An 18,689-nucleotide genomic window follows, 5' to 3' on the forward strand; every position below is an offset into this window, starting at 1 on the left:
TATTCTCTCTCCCCCCACTCCTCCAGCCACCTCGGGAAAAGCTCTATGTTCAGCCTCCTTTCTCTTTCCTTATCCCACTCTTCACCCTCTTCCTCTCCTCTCCCCGATCTCCCTACCGACTGAGGAGGAAAGCACAGGGCTCACTCACTGATTCCTTCATTTGTTCCAAACATCCTGAGTGCCTACCATGTGCTGGCCCTGTCACGGGCCCTGAGGATACAGCAATGAAGGAAACACTATACCTGCCTCAATGTTACACAGTTGCCAGGGAAAGGAGACAGGCCAAAAGGCAGGTACATCATAGATTCATCGGAAAATCATGTATGGATCGAGCATCATGTCAGGCAGTGTGAGGGGGCAGTGGGCACAGAGGTCAGAGGACCTCTTAAGTCCTGAATCAAATATTTCCTCCATATGAATATATATGTATGTGTGTTACACACATAAACTATCTCTGAACAAAACGCCCAAGAAGCTAGTCACTCTGTTTGCCTCTAGGGAGAGGAACTGAGCAGCTGGGAAGACTTCCCTCCTTGTGAACTGTTTGAACTTTAGACTGGCTCGACGTATTTTCAATATGGACTTAAATAAAATTTATATGAAAAAAACAAACAGAAAGAGAATGGACTCCGAGTCAGTTCGAAGTCCTTGTCCCTGCAACTGTCCAGCTCTGTTTCAAACGAACAAACCTTTTCTCTTCAAAGGTGTCTGTATTCCTGAGCTTCTCCTTACCCTCTCTTATTACACTTACATTTTCCTCAACCATCAACCTTCATGATTAATAAAACCTATTTGGTTATTCTATTTTATAGGGTCCTTTCTCTGTCTTCCTAAAATACATTTTATCTCTGGCTGTTCTTTGCAGACACACAGAATTCAGCCACCCTTGGGGTTAGAGGTCCATGCGTTCCCCCAGGATAGTAGTCCAGGTGATACGTTTTGGAGGTAAAAGGCCCGGCTTCAACCCCAGGGCTGCCGCTAACAGCTGCCTAACCCTGGTTAGCCGACCCCTCCCAGCCTTGCTTTCTCGTCCCTCCGTCCCTCCTAAGCGCGCGTGGGGCGCTGAGCATGGTATCTGTACTTGCAGGACAGCGATTATGAAAACCCAGATGAGCACTCCGACTCGGAAATGTATGTGCTGCCGGCCGAGGAGCCCGGGGACGACAGCTACGAGCCACCACCCGCCGAGCAGGAGACTCGGCCGGTTCACCGGGCCCTGCCCTTCGCCAGGGGCGAGTACGTAGGTGAGTCCCCACCCAGACCCTGGGCCCTCGGCCTTCGGGGCAGCAGGGAGTGGGGCAGGCCAAGGTCGTGGGATGGTGGGCACCTCCCACTCTCACCACCTCCAAGTGGGTCATCTGGTCACTCACAGGCACTGGAGCCCCCGCTGGTAAGCTTGCCCTTTGGGGAAGGGAGGGAGTGTCCTTCCTAAGCTGGGAATGTTGAAAACAGGCAAAAGATAAAACAAGTACGTCCTGATGTGGCTCCCCACCCACCTCAATTCCTGATAGTCCCGAGAGAAATCAACCCAAGATTAGTCCCTTCTTCTCTTCTGGCTTCCTGCGTACAAGGTTCTGGAATTTCTCTTGAGATGGCTGTACGGAACCAGGATGACCTTCAGGGATCCCGGTGTCTGCTAAGGCCCCTCCTTCCTCCATCTCTCCCACCGCCGCCCCCCCGCTGGCAGGTTGTACAGATACACTGAGTCTGGACTGTGGAGTTTTAATTGGGGGAAGGGGCAAGGGGAGGGGCTAGGGGTGAAGCCCTCTAAGCCTGGAATTAGCCTTATTGGTTAAATGGACGAGTCTTAGGTGTGGCCTCCAGGCCTGAGTGTAGCTTTTAATGCCCCCCCTCGCCCCCCCAAGAAGAAGTCTGTGTTCCATTCTAACAGGTGACTAAGTTCAGCAAGGGGAGGAGGGGAGTGTGTCCATGCCATCACGTGAGGCCGGGGGTCGTACAGAGCATCCCTACGTGTAAAGGGTTTAGTGTCCCTTATCCCTGAGGATAACTTCCTCCTTACCGGGTACCAGGTACTGCCCCTGCTTCGTGCCACATCTATTGAGGACCTACTATGTGCTGGAGCTATGCTAAGCAGCAAGCGAGACAGGCAGAGTCCCAGACTTTTTACAGTTTAGAACCTAGTGCTTTACAGTCATGGCCTACTTCACCTTCTTGATAATCACAAAGGAAGAAAGTGAGGCTCAGAGGAGTGAACTCACTGGGCCAAGGTTTTATAAGCGGCAGAGCTGGGATGCGAGTCGGGTCTTTCAGCCTCCAAAGCCCGTGCTCTTCACCACTCTGCTCCGCACACCGCAACCAAATCTGTGACCTCGTTCAATCATCGCAGCAACCCTGGGGAGGAAGGGGCTGCGTCAGGCCCGTTTCACAGACCAAGAAACCGCTATTCAGGACCGTTAAGCGGCTCATTCCAGGTCATACTCTTCGAAGCCTGTCTTCTATGCTTTGCTCCTTCTGATGGGCTTAAATCTTATATTAAGAAATCTCAGTAAACTCCAAGAGCTGCCAATAAAACTACAAAAACTGACAGTCATAGGCATAGTAAAGTAGATGTCTTGGTGCCTGAACACAGCTACGCCACCAGAAGGAGGCTTCCGAGGAGGCACCAAGTGTAAAGTTAACCACATGCCGTCACCGAGGCAGAAGCGCGGGCCGAGGGCTGGAGCAGGCACCGGGCGGAGAGCACAGTGCGACAGGCAGAGGCAGGGGCAGCTGTATCAAGCTGGGGGCCGGCTGTAGCAGGAGGAAGGAGCAGGAAGCCAGTGTAAGCACCTGTGCTGGTTCCAGGAAGGGGAACCCACCAGGTTATTCCTATGCGAAGATTTTCCTACAGTGTATCAGTCAGAATCTGTGCTCGCAGATCAACCGGGTAGACTCCCTGTTGCCTAAGCCCTCCACCACGTTACGCAGGTAAGGTTAGTTCTGTATGTTAGGCATCGGCTCTGCCAGACACAGTGTTCCTCCTGCCTTGCTGCTTTCTCCCTAATCCCTACAATAACTCTCTGAGGTGGATACTTAACGATCCTCATTTTAAAAATGAGGAATGTGAGTCCCAGAGAGGTTACATAATGAAGAAGCAGCCCAAAGGAGTGCCGCTGGTGGGTGGAGAGCAGGGGACTGAACGCAGGGCCCTTGACTTCAGAGCCTGGACTCCTTCCCTGACACCTGGTGAGGACGGTCCTGGAGCAGGGGTTACTCACGACTTCCCCATGATTCGAGGACATCATTAAGGGGAGGAACGTATAGGTTCACCCGGATAAGTAGTGGCAACCCTGAATACACCTTAGAATAACCTGGGGAATTTTAAAACCTCTAATACCAGGTCCCTCCCCAGAAGTTCAAACTGCATGTCTGGAGTGGGGCCTTGGCATTTTTTAAAGCTCCCAGGTGGTTCTTATGTGTAGGCAGGATTGAGAATCACTGCCCTTAAGGCTTCATGGAGCAAAGTGAACCACTGAGGAGTACCCCCGCCCAATGCCAAGGTCACCATCCACTCTGTTTAGCAGAGCGTTTGGGCTGCCTGCTCTCCTGGGTCTGTGGGTCTGCATCAATCCCCAGGAGGATGTCTTTGATGAGGACATTCTTCTGGTTTTTATAATGTAAGTCAATGGGCGGTTGAAATTTTTGCCTAACATGTCATTCTGCTCTTTAAGGGAACGCCCCAGTTACTAATGTGTGGGCTACCTAGATGCTGGGGGTTTTATACTTTCTAGATCTCGGTGGCTTCCGCCCAGGGAATGATCCAGAACCCATTCATCTTATGCTTTGTTGTTCTTGTTGTTTTTCCTCTCAAGACAATCGATCAAGCCAGAGGCAGTCTCCGCCCTCCAGCAAGACCCTTCCCAGTAAACCCAACTGGCCTTCGGCAAAGGCAAGGCAGGCCACCACTCTGCCAGCCTCGACTTCTCTGCATAAACCTCAAGTCCCACCCAGACCCAAAGAGCTCCTTGAGGATGAGGTAAAGTAAATCTGTCCAGAAGACTGACCAGACCGAGTGGAAGGCAGGATGTGGGCCGGATAGGGGGAGGGGCAGGACAGTGTGGCCTCAGGCGTGTCTTCCTTCCTCCAGGCCCTGCTCTCCGCCGGCCTGCGCTAACCACCCTGCCCCCTCTAACTCTCCATTGTTATGCTGAAAGGATGTTTTCTTTAAAAATGGCATATATGGTCTTAGTTTAAGCACTTTCATTTACTACAGGCATATATATCCATACTGGAGCTGTGTCCCTCTAACTATTCCTTCGAGAAAGAGTCCCTCAGTTTCCTGCAAACCTCTCTTTCCTCCATAATATACTTCCCTCTTTATTCTCCATTGCTCCTCTCCCTGTCCCGCCTCATTTTCTCTCCCCCACCTTCTTTTCACTCTGGTCCTCCACCCTCCTCCTCTAAAATGCAGAGGGGTGCAGTGGGGCATACACTGGAGACCCCTAGTCTGTAGGAAGACCCTGCACAACCCGAGGAGGAGCTGACTCCTCACTTCCCTCGGCAGCTTTTGCTTCTCACTCCCTCTCCCCAGCCCCGGGTATCCAGGGACCATCTTTGCCGATTGTCCAGGACCCAACTCTAGGTTTATGTCATCAGTCTCCCTTCTGCCAGCACCTAGATTTTCATGTCTTATTCCATATGGAATTGTTCCAATTTAAAAATGAACAGGTAAACCCATTCAGGCTATTGTAGGAATGACTGATAAAGCCTAATATGTTATGGCTCCCAGATGTACTTGCATTTTAAATAAAGTCAAAGACAAGCCCTCAAACTTAGCCATTAGAACAACCCTACAAGTGTAACAGTCTGAGAAAGAAAATAACATTAAAGGCAACTCTTAACCATCACCAGACATAATCTTACTTCAGCTTCTCGAAGAAGTTACTTGCTTTTATAAATTTATTTATTTATTTGTTTATTTTTGGCTGCGTTGGGTCTTTGTTAGTGCGCGCGGGCTTTCTCTAGTTGCGGAGAGCGGGGGCTACTCTTCGTTGCGGTGCGTGGCTTCTTATTGTGGTGGCTTCTCTTGATGCAGAGCACGGGCTCTAGGCATGTGGGCTCAGTAGTTGTGGCACACGGGCTCAGTAGTTGTGGCTCACGGGCTCAGTAGTTGTGGCACACAGGCTTAGCTGCTCCGTGGCATGTGGGATCTTCTGGACCAGGGCTCGAACCCGTGTCCCCTGCATTGGCAGGCGGATTCTTAACCACTGCGCCACCAGGAAAGCCCCAGAAGTAACTAGTTTTTAAATGCCTGTAGATGATAAAACCTACAGCTTATGAGCATGCTGTGAAATGACCTTCATTTCCGCCTTAGTATAATTTGTAGCCCAAGAAGAGATGGAAAAGAGAGACTTTTAAATAAAATAGAGGCAGCATCCAAGCTCAAATTCCTGCTTTGACCCTTACTAGTTGTGTGGCTTAGGCAAGTCAGATAAACTCTCTGAGTCTCAGCTTTTCCTCTCTTCAGGTTATTTTAAAGATTTAATAAAGGAATACATATATATATATATATATATATATATATATATATATATATATATATATATATATATATATATATATCTCACTAAATACAGTGCCTCACACAAAGAAGGATTCCATGTATCATACATATTGGATTCCTTTCTACCATATTCTAGATTCTTTATAAAATCCAGTTTTCTAGTTTCTCCTGAAGACTGAGGGCCTGTCAGCACTTGGCCAGCCATGGCCTCGAAGCAGCTGAGCCTCATGGCAATGCTCCAGCTCAGCTGTGACTCCCTGGGCCCCTGTTTCCATTTGTCATCATCCCCATCACTCATACAAGACTTGCGCACACCCTGACTCTGTACATTCCCCATTACTGTTCCAGGCCTGCTCCTGTAAGTGTTTGAGTCTATGACCCCCTCTCTAGGGACAGTTTAAGTCAGGAAGTCAGCGGACTGAGAATGAGTGTGGTTTGTCAATCCTCAGTCTGTCTGTCAGTCTGAGAGGGGTTGCTGCCCTTTCAGGGTGAGAACAGGGTGGCCGGGAGAATCTGAGCATGGGACGTGGTAGGGAGACCATCTGTTAGGGTCTCACCGTGAATTCTTTTGGCATTTGGCAAATCCATATGAAGATATCAATTCAGACACAGAATACAAATGAAGACTGTGGGTTATGTGAAGCTCTCCATTTCTGTGACTAACTGGAGGTGGACCCCAGTGGGGAGAGGCCAAGCTTTGCTAATAGCAGCCTTGTGGAGGTGGCTCAGGCAAGCCTGAACCAGTGGGAAAAGGAGAAGTCTGGAGGAGACACATTCTGGAATGGGCAGATGGACAGTCAAGATGAGAAAGAGGTTAAAAAAGAAAAAAGAGGCCAACATTAAGATCTGGCTGAGCCATTAGATAGGAAAAGAAGAAGTCAAACAGAAGCATAAATGAAAATGTTTCGCTCTGCCATACAGGTTACAGGCAAAATATGGGGGTACAGGCTGACCAGAGAGTTGGAGGTGGGAGGAAGGAGCATCTGTGCTCTAACAACGAGAGCGGCTAACACTTGACAAGTGCTGTGTGTCGGCGGTGTTCTGAGCACTCTGTATGTGTTATCTCATTACATCCTCACAGCAACCCTAGGAAGTGTGTGCTATTATCATCCCCATTACAGATGAGGAAATGGTACAGATGAAGTGCAAAGGGGTTGAAGAACCTGTCCAAGGTCACAGAGGTAAATGATAGAGCCAGCATTTGAAATCAGATGATGAGATACTAGATCCCAGGTGCTAAAGAGCTATCCTTTGCCACCTCTCCAGTATCCACTGAGAAGAGACCGGCTCTTCATTCAACACAAACGTGCCAGGGCTTCATTGGTGCCCAAAGCAGACCCAGTACCTCTCCTTGCAGGGCATCAGTTTTGTGATTTTATGTGACCTTGGATAGATTACTCAACTGCTCTCAAATTCCTCATCTGTAAAATGAGGATAAGTATACGTAACTTAATAGTAGGTATCATTGAAAGAATTCAGTAAAATAATGTATGTAAAGCTATTAAATGTTCACATGAGTTGTATTAAGCAAGAAACTCATGTGGGCATTTAATAGCTCATCTTAACGGCTCCTGATATGGAATGGGGTGAAGGGCAATGGGAAAGTGAAAATAAGATGAATCCGTGGTGCTCCTATTTTTCACATTTAAAGTTTGGGGGAAGGCAAACATGTAAACACCTATAGCAGGTGTCTTAATACTGAACATCTAAACACTGGAGTTGATCTAAGATTATTTTTAAAATAATCATCTATTTTTTAATCATGCCATTGTAAAAACTGAGGAAGGATTCTAATAGCATGTAGGTTGTGGTAGTAGAACAATCTGCCTGGCTTCAAAAGACCAATTATTCATGTAACTACAGCCAGTGTTTTGTGATGTGAACATGGGATAATGGGGTTTGTATTAAAACACTGCAGCAAAGTGAAGATGAACTTGTTAGGACACAGATTATGATGATTCTTGATCATTTGCTTATTTTGGCAGGTAACAACTTTATAGTATAGTATTATTGTATAGTACTAGTGGTACCTACCTTTTTGGGTTATTACAAGGAGTAAGTGAGATTACACATGTAAAGTACTTAGAAGAGCACCTGGCAATAAGTGCTCAATAAATGTTTGTTTTTTGTTTCTCCCAGTCCCCATGTTGGCAACCAACCAAGGCAGGTTGTAAAAACCACTTCTGAGATCTGGTTACTTTATTTACCTCTTATAAAATCACTCCCTCCCTATATTTATGGTCAATTGATTATTGACAAAGATGCCAAGACAATTCAACGGGAAAAATTAGTTTTTTAAACAAACAGTGCTAAGATTACTGTATATATACATGCAAAAGAATGAAATTGTACTCCAATCTCACACCATATATAAAAAGTTAAATAAAGCTAGATCATAGGTCTAAGTGTAAGAGCTAAAACTATAAAACTCTTGGAAAAAAACATAGGTATAATTCCTTTTTTTTTTAATTTTAAAAATTTATTTTATTTATTTATTTTTGGCTACGTTGGGTCTTCATTGCTGTGCGTGGCCTTTCTCTAGTTGAGGAGAGCGGGGGCTACTCTTTGTTGTGGTGCGCGGGCTTCTTATTGTGGTAGCTTCTCTTGTTGTGGAGCGTGGGCTCTAGGCATGCGGGCTTCAGTAGTTGTGGCACACGGGCTCAGCAGCTGCGGCTCACAGGCTCTAGAGCGCAGGCTCAGTAGTTGTGGCGCATGGGCTTAGTTGCTCCGCGGCATGTGGGATCTTCCCGGACCAGGGGCTCAAACCCGTGTCCTCTGCATTGGCAGGCAGATTCTTAACCACTGCGCCACCAGGGAAGCCCAGGTATAAACCTTTATGACCTTGGGATAGGCAATGATTTCTTAGATACAATACCAAAAGCACAAACAACAAAAGAAAAAAGTAGATAAAACTGACTTTAAAATGTAAAACGTTTGTGCTGCAAATGATACCATAAAGAAAGTAAAAAGACAACGTGTAGAATGTGAGAATTTTTTTGGAAATTATATATCTGATAAGAGATTTAAATCTAGAACATTTAAAGAACTCTTATAATCCAAGAATAAAAAAGACAAACAACCCAATTAAAAGTTGGCAAAGGGGTTGAACAGACTTTTCTCTGAAGAAGATATACAAATGGCCAATAAGCAGAAGAAAAGATGCTTAACATCATTAAGGGAAATGCAAATCAAAATCACAATTAGATACCACTTCACACCTACAAGGATGCTTACAATCAAAAAAGACAGACAATAACAAGTATTAGTGAATATGTGGAGAAATTGGAACCCTCATACATTGCCAGTGGGAATGGAAAAATTGCACAGCCACTTTGGAAAACAATTTAACAGTTCCTCAAACTATTAAATATAGAGCTACAATATGACCCAGCAATTCCACCACTAGGTATATTCTCAAGAAAAATGTCCATCTACACAAAACTTGTACATGAATGTTCACAACAACGTTATTCATAATAGCCAAAAAAGTAGAAACAACCCAAATGTCCATCAACTGATGAATGGATAAGTAAAATGTGGTATAGTCATACAATGGAATATAATTTGTCCATAAAAGTGAATGAAGTACTAAAACGTGGTTAAACCTTGAAATTACTATGCTAAGTGAAAGAAGTCATGAAAGACTGTGTATTGAAATATTGTATGATTCCATTTATATAAAATGTCCAGAATGGGCAAATCTTAAAGATAGAAAGAAGGTTGGTGGTTGACTAGGTCAGGGGAGGGGATGGATGGGAGTGACTAATGGGTGCAGGGTTCCTCTTGGGGGTGATGAAAATGTTCTAAAGATAGATTGCAGTGATGGTGGCACACTCTGTTAATATACTACAAATCACCAAACCACTTTACATAGGGGAATTTAATGGTATATGGATTATATCTCAGAAGATTTTTTTAAATATCACTGCTTCTTATGTAGTAAACTCTGAATATACAGCATTTCTGTATTTCTTTTAGGCTGATTATGTGGTCCCCGTGGAAGATGCAGATGAAAACTATATTCATCCCACAGAAGACAGTTCACTCCCATCTGAAAAAGGCAAGAGTTTGTAGTTTTAAGCACCTGAAAACTTCTGGCAGTTGATAGAGGCATACAAGACCATTTGGTAGCAAGCTCTAAGGGGCTCAGAAATGATAGTGCCCAGGCCTCTCTCCTCTGTGGCCATAGCATTTGCCTTCTTTGGCTAGTGGAACAGAGAGCATAGTGGGCAAGCCATCTCTGTGTTTGATAGCCTTTACCCTTCTTTCTCCATCCTCTTCCATGATTTAATATTCTCTTCTCAAGGTATAAAAGCACCTAAGTTCTTCTCTTTAGCTCCTCACTCAGAATGGATTTCTTATAAAACCTAATACTCACAAAGTCATGAGCCACCATGTTGACCTTACAAATATTGCACCAGGAACAGTTTCTGCAGAGGACTGAAAAAATGAAAGAGTAAAATATGCTCTATGTTCTAATTCTTTAAAATGGAGTGCTCTCTCAGGCCCATGAGAAACATTTCATTTGCAAATCCTTCAGGAAATAACAAACGCAGTTACAAACAAATTATCTTCAAAAGCCCGTGCCACATAGCCTCAGATGAGGCGTGGAACAGTGTATGATGACTCTGGATATAGTCGCTATGGTGAATATAATCCTGTATAAATGCTGCCTCTTCAAGTAACATTACTCATCTAATAAACTTGACTCCAAAGTAGCAATACTCAGTTTTTACACTGCCATGATGTCGCAGCCCCCTCCCTCGCCCTAAATATCACCGACAGCTTCTAGACCCACCAGAATTCCTGAACTCACCCATCACCATGAAACAATAAATACAAATTAAATGCCCTCACCCCCAACCCCCATAAACCTACAAAATCCAAGAGGAATGATATGTGTTACTTGTGTTACGTGTGTCAGGGAAGGTGGGGCTATTAATCTGGCCCCTCCACTGTTAGTTCAATGCACGTCTCCTGGTAAAAAAACAAACTCTTTCATCTCCTAGACACCCAGTTTGGCAAGTGAAATTCCAAGCCAGTATTCACTTTAATCACTAATATATTCATTCTAAAATGTTTTTTTCTTCTGAGAAGGCTTCTTTTAATGGCTTGTGGGCTTACTAATTGTGTCTCCCATTCTTTGTAGATTCTCTGGTCTGACCCATCATTTCCACAATGCATTTTTCCATAAGTGTGAATCTCCCTCAGTAGACTATCTACTATATATGTATGTGTGTGTGTGTGTGTGTATATATATATATATATATATATATATATATATATATAAATAATTATAATATAGGTGTGATTTTGTGTTTCAGCTCCCATGGTTAATAGATCAATCAAGCCAAATAACTCTTCAAAGCCAGCCTCACCTCCAGGGACAACTTCAGGTAGAGTGTACACATGATTTGGTGGTTTTGTTTCTGTTTTTTTTTATTGTGAAATGATTACATTTGGGGGTTTCATTTTTAATCTGTTCTAAATAAGACAAACCACTCAGAGCAAATATTAAGAAATAATCCCTTGTGTTTCCAAATGTCTTAATAAATGGTAACAGAGGCCTTCTCCTCATGCTCATCCACTGTCTGGGGACACCTGTGTGAGGGGACCCTCGCCCCCGTGCCCCTGCGCCTCTCTCAGACAAGTCTTCTTTTTCATCCTACCTCTCTGGGCACTCTGCTGGCCGGCCCTCCCTCTCCGCTCCCCTGACTGAGGATGCCTGCGCCGTTCAGCCTCAGCCCCCTGCTCTTCTTTCAGAATATCATGCGGTTAAGAGCTTGGGTCATAACCCAAGTGCTCCCCATTATCAACTGTATCACTTTGGGTCTGTACTTCACCTCTCCAAGCATCACATTTTCTCATCGGTAAATGGAGACAGGAGAATTCTGAAATTGTGAATGGGAAATTCTTAATGCAGTGCCTGGCACACAGTAGGCGCTCGGTAGAGTATTATTTTTCACTTCTTTCCGGTTTATCCATTCTTCTGGCTTCACTTCTCTGGTCTAAGCTGATAACTCTCTGGTGTCCAACCTTGACCTTTCTTCCCTTCTGAACACGTTGACCTTCCCACTACCTCAAGCTCAGTGCATCCATCACCCCTACCCTTCGGGCATCGCTATTCCTCTTTACAAATCAGCCTCCATGCTCCATGTCTCAGAGTGCCCATGTTCTTTCCCAATTCTGCTTTGCTTTTTCCTGAATTTGCTGTTCTATTTTAGTTGCCACCACCTGAACCAGGCTTTCTTTACTTTATCACTTCATACCTTCTGTCTTACAGAGTCCACTTGCCATACTCTTGTCTCTAGGCTCTCTCCTCAGTCACTGAGATGAGCTTCTGACCCCCTCCAAATGTTGCTAGCTTCATTCCATTACAAAGTTAGTTTTTACCATGTCATCCCTCCCCAAACCATGAACACTCAGTGGTTCCTAGGTGTCTCCTGTAGGGTTTGGCAACCCCCGGCCTGAGGCCCACAGTACTGAGTGGCGCCCATACCCCAGCCCTTCTACAGCACAGAGAGGCGCAGGAGCTTCCTCGACAGCGTTCTCTCCTTCTCCTCTCCCCCACCCTATACCACACACACACGCACACACACACACACACACACACACACGCACACACACACACACGCACGCACACGCACATGCACATGCACGCACGCACACGCACACACACACACACACACACTCCCTTCTCTCCCAGACCTGAAGGCTGAACACAGAGACTGGGAGACTGACCTCTGCTTTCAGGGACGTGCTCCTTGAGAGAAAATGAAAGAAGATTATTTTTAAAAATCTTTTCCTAGACTCATTTCCTGTGCAATTGCTCACCCTCTTCACAAGTTCCTATTTATCCTCCCCCTCGGAATCCACAGGCTCTTTATACTTGGGGACTGGAGGTCAGAGGCATCTTATCCAGCTCATCTTAATTTCTGGGAACAAATGTCAACACACCAACCTAAAACGTCACGGCGAGGTCGCTTTGGTCCCTGCTGAAACGGAGACTCCTGACACGTGATAACTCAGAAGGGCAGTTATTACTGGAATAGAAAACCTTTCACTGAAACAGATAAATGAAGGCTTAAACCCTCCTTTAGAATAATAGTTTAATACTCTCTGGTGCTTACATCTTAAAATGCTCTTCTTGCCTTACACAGACCTCTTTTTCCTAAAACACCCCCAATACTCCAATCAGCCTGTCTTTCCCATAAGATTCTCAGCTCCATGTCTTGCTCATAGCTGTGTTTCCAAGGCCTAGACAGGACCTGGCTCAGCGTAGGTGCTGAAATGTTAGATGGGTCAGTTGGTTGAGAGAGCGATTGAGTCCCCCAACTCTGGCTGTCTTTAAGGAATCACATGGCCCTATCATGAAGGCATTAGCCCACTGGATTTATTATTCATTAGTTTTATATTAATCTAGTATAGCTATATTTTATCACTAGAGGCATCAGATGAAGAAACCAAACCTGAACAAGAAAATAATTTCCTGGATAAATGATTATTGGATGTAGACAGGAGGAAGTTCAGGAGGAGGAAGGAAGTGAGATAACTTGGTGGTGGTGGTGGGCGGGTAGGGAACAAACCTGAACAGTTAGAGGGAGTTTCTGAGTGTGCAAACAGTACAGTTTTCAGAGATGATTTTTATAAAAGGAATAATCAGACTACTTGCCTGTGTCTTTAAATAACTGATCATTGTCTTTAGAGGCTTCAGAGAGTTCCCTGATAGGCATGATGAAAGTGCTAAGGTTTCAGGGGTTTCTGTTAAAGTTCCACACCACGACACTTGCCTCTGGTTAATGTTGCTTTTGGCTCTTTGATGGCTAATAAGGTGCTGGCCGCAGATGACATAGCGAATTAGGTCCTTCATGTTCCATACTGGGAAGTACAGTAGCAGGAGTTAGCACAGACTCCAAAGCCAGAGGGTCCAAGTCTTCACTCACTAGGTGCCAGACTTTGAGCAAGCTAAGTAATCCCTCTGTTTCTTAGTTTCCTCTCCTAAAAAAAAGGAAGGGGAAAATGGCACCTATGCCTAGGGGTAGTGTGAGAATTACATGAGTAAAAAGATACGAATCACACTCATAAAATGATAGCTCTTTGTGATTTATTATTGTTATTGTTCAGAATCCCTTGTTTAACCTGCCTTGATTCATGACACATGAGTCTGGCACATCACCCGGTACACATCTCAGAGAAGTGTTTCTTCCTTTCCATATAAAGTTTTACTCTAAATTTCGGGGTTTTTCAACCTCAACACAGTTGGCATCTGGGGCTAGGTGGTTTCTGTTGCAGACTGTCCTGTGCATCGCAGGCTGTTTAGCAACATCCCTGACCTCTGACCACTAGATGCCACTAGCACCCCCTTCCCCAGCAGTGATAGACAAAGATGTCTCCAGTCACTACAGAAAGTCCCTGGGGGAGGGGGACAAAATCACTCCCAGTTAAGAAGCATTGGTCTAAACAAACTGAAAGACTGAAGTCCATTGTGATTTATCTCTAAACGAGCATTTAGAAGAAGGCAGAGCAACCTCTGGCTAATTTGTAGCTTTTGTCAGAAAAGGGTAGACAGAGCATGTATTTCTGAGCTTGCTCTAAGTAAACAGCATTTTTTAAGTATTCTATCTCTTTATTTCTTACAATAGGGGAGGAGTTTCGGAATTTACAATTCCCTGCTAATATGCAAGCAGAATTTTACCCATAGCCCAAATTATTCTTAAGTTGTTAAATTAAGTCTCTTTTATGTATTTTGTAAGAGTTCATATAGTACCTGAGAGTAAGGGATGCTTCGGCTAGTATGCAAGCCCCACTAATGATAATAGGGTGTCTATAACAGCTAAAAGAGAGTTAAATCCCAAGGGCTTACGATGCCAACACTGAGATCATTAAGAATAAGGAAACCTACCACCACTGCATGCAAAACTGAAAAGAGGATGATGCATAAGATATACGTGGTAGAAGGAAAAACTAAGGGTAAATTGTTTTCCAAGTTAAGAAACTTCGGTAAGCACCAGCTTGTGCAAGGCCTGTGCTGTTAAATCAAACCTTAACATAACTTTTTGCTCCCTATGATTTAAACAAAGATGATTTTTCTCTTTTATTAGTGTGCTTTTGGACACATCTCCCTCTATTGCATCCCCAGTTTCTCCCTTGGAGCTTTCCAACCAAGAATTCGGCTTGGCCAGGAAGCAGGGATCCTGGCAATGAGAAGGGTACGGTGTTGTCCTACCCCAGCCATGCCCCGGGGTCTGACTTCAGCCAGGGCGGCAGAGAGGGTCACTGGCCTACGAGGAGTAACTCTCCATCCTCCCATGGGCATTCACAAAAGCAGCCCTCTGTTTCACTAATCTTTCCCCACATAAGGGAGAAGCAGCAAGTGAATCTGACATGCCCAATCATGCCCCAGAGTAATATTATGAGATATTGGCTAGAGAGGACACTGCCTGCCTAGGCTTTCAACTTGAATGGCCTTGGTTTCCAACCCTGGCCCTGCCTGTTAACCCCTCTGAGCCTCTGTTTGCTCCCCTTGATGTTATGTGAGGCTTAGAAGTGGCACATGTGAAGTACCTGGCACAGTGCCCAGCACCTAGAGATACTGCCATGGTTGACAACAAGATGAGAAAATGAAAATAGCAATAATCATATTTACTGAGATCCTTTATGAGCTATAACTTATGTATCATAAAACTCACTCATTTTACATGTATAATTCAATGTTTTTTGTAAATCATTACATTGTAACCAGCACTAAAATCCAGTTTTAGAAACTTTCTGTGCCTACCCCAACTCCAAAAGAGCCATTATGCTCATTTGTGGTCAATGCTGTTCCCATCCTCAGCCCTGGGTAACCCTGATCTGCTTTCTGTTGTTACAGAGTTGCCTTTTCCAAACATTCATATAGATGGAGTCATATAATATGCAGTCTTTTCCATCTCACTCCTTTCACTTAGCATAACATTTTTGACCCTCAAAACTTTCAGTCCCTTTCCAGCAATATTACTTTATATTTGGCTAATTCTTTACATGTTCAAAGTTACCTTATTACCTAACCACAGTAACTCTGTGTTAGATAAAGTAGCTAGTGGCATCCCCATCTCACAGAGGGGGGAAACTGAGGCATAGTGGCTCGTAAGAGGTCACACAGCCAGTTTGGTGGCAGAGAAATAACTGGAACCCTGTCTTCCTGATGCAAAACCAGAGCTTGTACTGGACTCCACCACCACAGAGGACAGCGAGCATGCGCCTCCCTCTCCTCTGATTGCAGAAGTTATTTACGAGGAGGGAAGGGGAAAGGAAGACGTTGGCCGACTGTTTGCAGATATGAAGGAAAGGGAAGCTTAGTAAAGAAGCCAGGCAGTAGATATGACAACAATAACATGCCCAGGCCAAGCGAGCCCTTGGTGAAAAGAGAGGGGACCCCTGGGAGGAAATTCTGACTTAGACCTTCTTTCTGCTTCCTTATTTTTCAGATGAGGGTTTTTTTTCTCTTCCCCGAAACTTTCTATCAACATCTATGAGTAGCCAAGTGTATTTTCACAATGTCATTCTTAAGTATTGAGAATTTGAAGAACAATATCAACTTGATACCCTTGCTAATAAAACACAGTTAGACTCATACTACTACATATTCAGATGACATTTCAGTTTATTGTCGGAGGAAATGTTAAAAATTCCATATGTAGTCTCTTTCTCAAAATGTTTTTAAAAATCCCATCTGGGTCAGCTTACATCTAAGTAAGGGTTACATGGGAGGGGCCGTTCCTTCAACAGATGCCACTGGTGAGTGCTTATGGAAATCAGCCCTATGTAAGGACTATGTGTAGAAAGAGTAAATGGGCTCTGAGTGAGAGCCTGAAGGCCTCTCTCTAGTCAAGTACATGAGAATGAACTTTATGATCTCTGCGTTTAATACTTTTCGAGGACTTTTTCCCTTTTTTTGTGTTTGGAATAGGTGGTCCTGTCAGATGAGGTGGCATGGGGGTGCATGTGTCTTCTCTTGTTATAAATTCTGAGAGGGCAGAAGCCTACGTCTACTTCTTCAGCTCTTCCACAGCCCCTAACACAGTGGCTCCAAGGGCTTTACACATACCAGGTTCTCAGTAATTCTTGGTAATAGATTATTACCTCAGTGTTTACTTACGTGTGATTTATCTTGCAAACTCAAACAACACATACTGTGGGCAAGTCCAACCTATATGTACAGAGTATCCCCTTTAAGTCCATTAGGAATTGTGGACTTATAAATGTAGTAAGTTCTTAATTAAAACATTTATTCAGTTCAATTTAATTCAGTAGAGAGCCTTTATCTCACTGAGCAGTAATGTCCAGGCAGGCGGTATCAGCCTGAGAGGAGGCAGCTGGGACGCGCTGAGGGGAGCTGGCTTAGCTCTGGCCTCTCCCCATCCAGGCCTGCTCCCTATCCCAGCAGTGAATCTCTGCCTGTCTCTCACCTTCTTCCCTCATAACGATGCTCTGGCTTCTATCTTCAGGTAGAGGGAGGGGAAATGGGCGTGGTGGACAAGGCCCTCTGGGTCCCTTCTGTGACTTCAGAAGAGGAGATTTGGGTAATAGCTTGCTGCTTCTCTCCATTTGTCTATTTCTGCAGTGAGCAAAGGCCCTAAGAACTCAGAGATGAATGAATGCAGGAGTGTTCTCCAAATGTGAGGTTAGGTGTGTGTACTGTGTAAGTGTGGTTAGGAATGAGCAGTGTCTATAGGTGTGATCAGGAGTGGTGGGATAGGGAGCAGGCCTGGATGAGGAGAGGCCAGAGCTAAGCCAGCTCCCCTCTGTCTCTAGGTACTGCTGTTGTGCACATTTGTGCAGTGCATATAGATGCAAGTGTGAGCTCTTAGCTCCCTTCCATAGGAACCCTTGTGAGCTCTTATTGAGCCCACAGAATCAGGGGCTCTGAACTTGTCCCATGGGGGAAATGAGAAGGTCATTTAGCAATGTTTAGATGGAGTTCCTAATTAACATCCTAGTTCTGAGCTTATAAATTGGCATTTATAAAATGTTTCATCACCTTTGCCTATAGGTTTTCCCCCAAAACTTCAATGTAACTACTTATATATGCTTAGCTGAAAGTAAGAAAACATGTGCATGTATTTCTGAGCCTGCCAGCAAGGCCAGCTCACTGTGACCATCAGCCCTCAGTTCAGGGCTAGAGACTGACCTGTGTATATGTCTGCGCAGGTCGAAAGAGCGGGGCCTGGGACTCTAAATCAACCTCTTCACCTGCTGCGCCATCCCCACTGCCCAGGGCTGGGTAAGTTCCTGTTGCAGAGAAGCAACTCTGTGAATTCAGTGTATGGTCTCCATCGCTGCTGTGAGCAGAGCTGCCTGGAATCCACAAAGGAGTCCTGCCTGAGAATCTGGGGGCCAAAGGGGGGTGTTTTTCTGCTGTTTCCATTCAGAAGAGCATACCTGCCCAAGCTCATATGCAGGTGCACCTAACATTACAATAGGTGTGTTCCTAAAGGGTGTGGAAATGAAACCCTATTGCCCTGGTCTTCTCCACACCCATGCATGCTTCAAGTTGGACTAAGGGTGTCCCTGCTGACATCAAAAACTAGTAGTCTTTCCTCCCATAAACTTCTAGCTAAATCTTGAGCTCATTGACTTGTGTTCCACAAGACACAAGCTCCAGCACCTGAATAATTTTAAGACCCACTAGCAGGTTTCATCCCTACTTTCTACTCCTCGGTTTCTCTTCCGAGTATTTAGTGATCCGCAAACAAATGTGTACACAGAGCAGCATGCACTTGGTGTTCCATCAAAGCAACACTGCCAAGGTTCCTTTCAAAAGGGAGATGAGAGAGTCATTCTTTCTCATTGAACTTAGAAGAGCTTTGTAAGATGTTGGGTGCATGTAACGTGTTAATATTACAAACAGTGACCCCATAATTTCATATTGGCTCAATAGGTTATTTTAAAAGCACATTTAAATCTGTCCAAAGCAAGCCTGCATGGTTATAGCCTTAATTCTGCCTCTGAGTAAAGCAAAGAAATTCTCCATTTCAGGGGTTTATTAAACAAAACTCTGCACACTTCTCTCTTGGCTTAGGTTTATCACTTCAGGCAAGTTACTTAGTCTCCTAATCTCTAAAATGTAATAAAAACACCCATTTAAAAAGGACAGTGTGAGGTTTAAAAAATATGTGAAGAGCGTAACCCAGTGCCAGGCGTCTTA

The 18,689-nt window shown here is 44.7% G+C and overlaps 1 protein-coding gene across 2 annotated transcripts in view; it reads left to right on the plus strand.

Moving 5' to 3' along the window:
• The window catches only part of BLNK (B cell linker), an 82,320-nt gene that overhangs the window by 46,353 nt on the left and 17,278 nt on the right, over positions 1 to 18,689 (plus strand). For both annotated transcript variants that reach the window (XM_059901083.1, XM_059901084.1), the window contains 5 exons: positions 1,088 to 1,244; positions 3,813 to 3,976; positions 9,482 to 9,563; positions 10,828 to 10,899; positions 17,693 to 17,765. In XM_059901083.1, coding sequence (XP_059757066.1) covers positions 1,088 to 1,244; positions 3,813 to 3,976; positions 9,482 to 9,563; positions 10,828 to 10,899; positions 17,693 to 17,765 — 548 coding nt within the window. The remainder of the gene's footprint in view (positions 1 to 1,087; positions 1,245 to 3,812; positions 3,977 to 9,481; positions 9,564 to 10,827; positions 10,900 to 17,692; positions 17,766 to 18,689) is intronic.

Source organism: Balaenoptera ricei, chromosome 16 (genome assembly GCF_028023285.1).
Source record: "Balaenoptera ricei isolate mBalRic1 chromosome 16, mBalRic1.hap2, whole genome shotgun sequence".
In the NCBI taxonomy this organism is placed as follows: domain Eukaryota; kingdom Metazoa; phylum Chordata; class Mammalia; order Artiodactyla; family Balaenopteridae; genus Balaenoptera; species Balaenoptera ricei.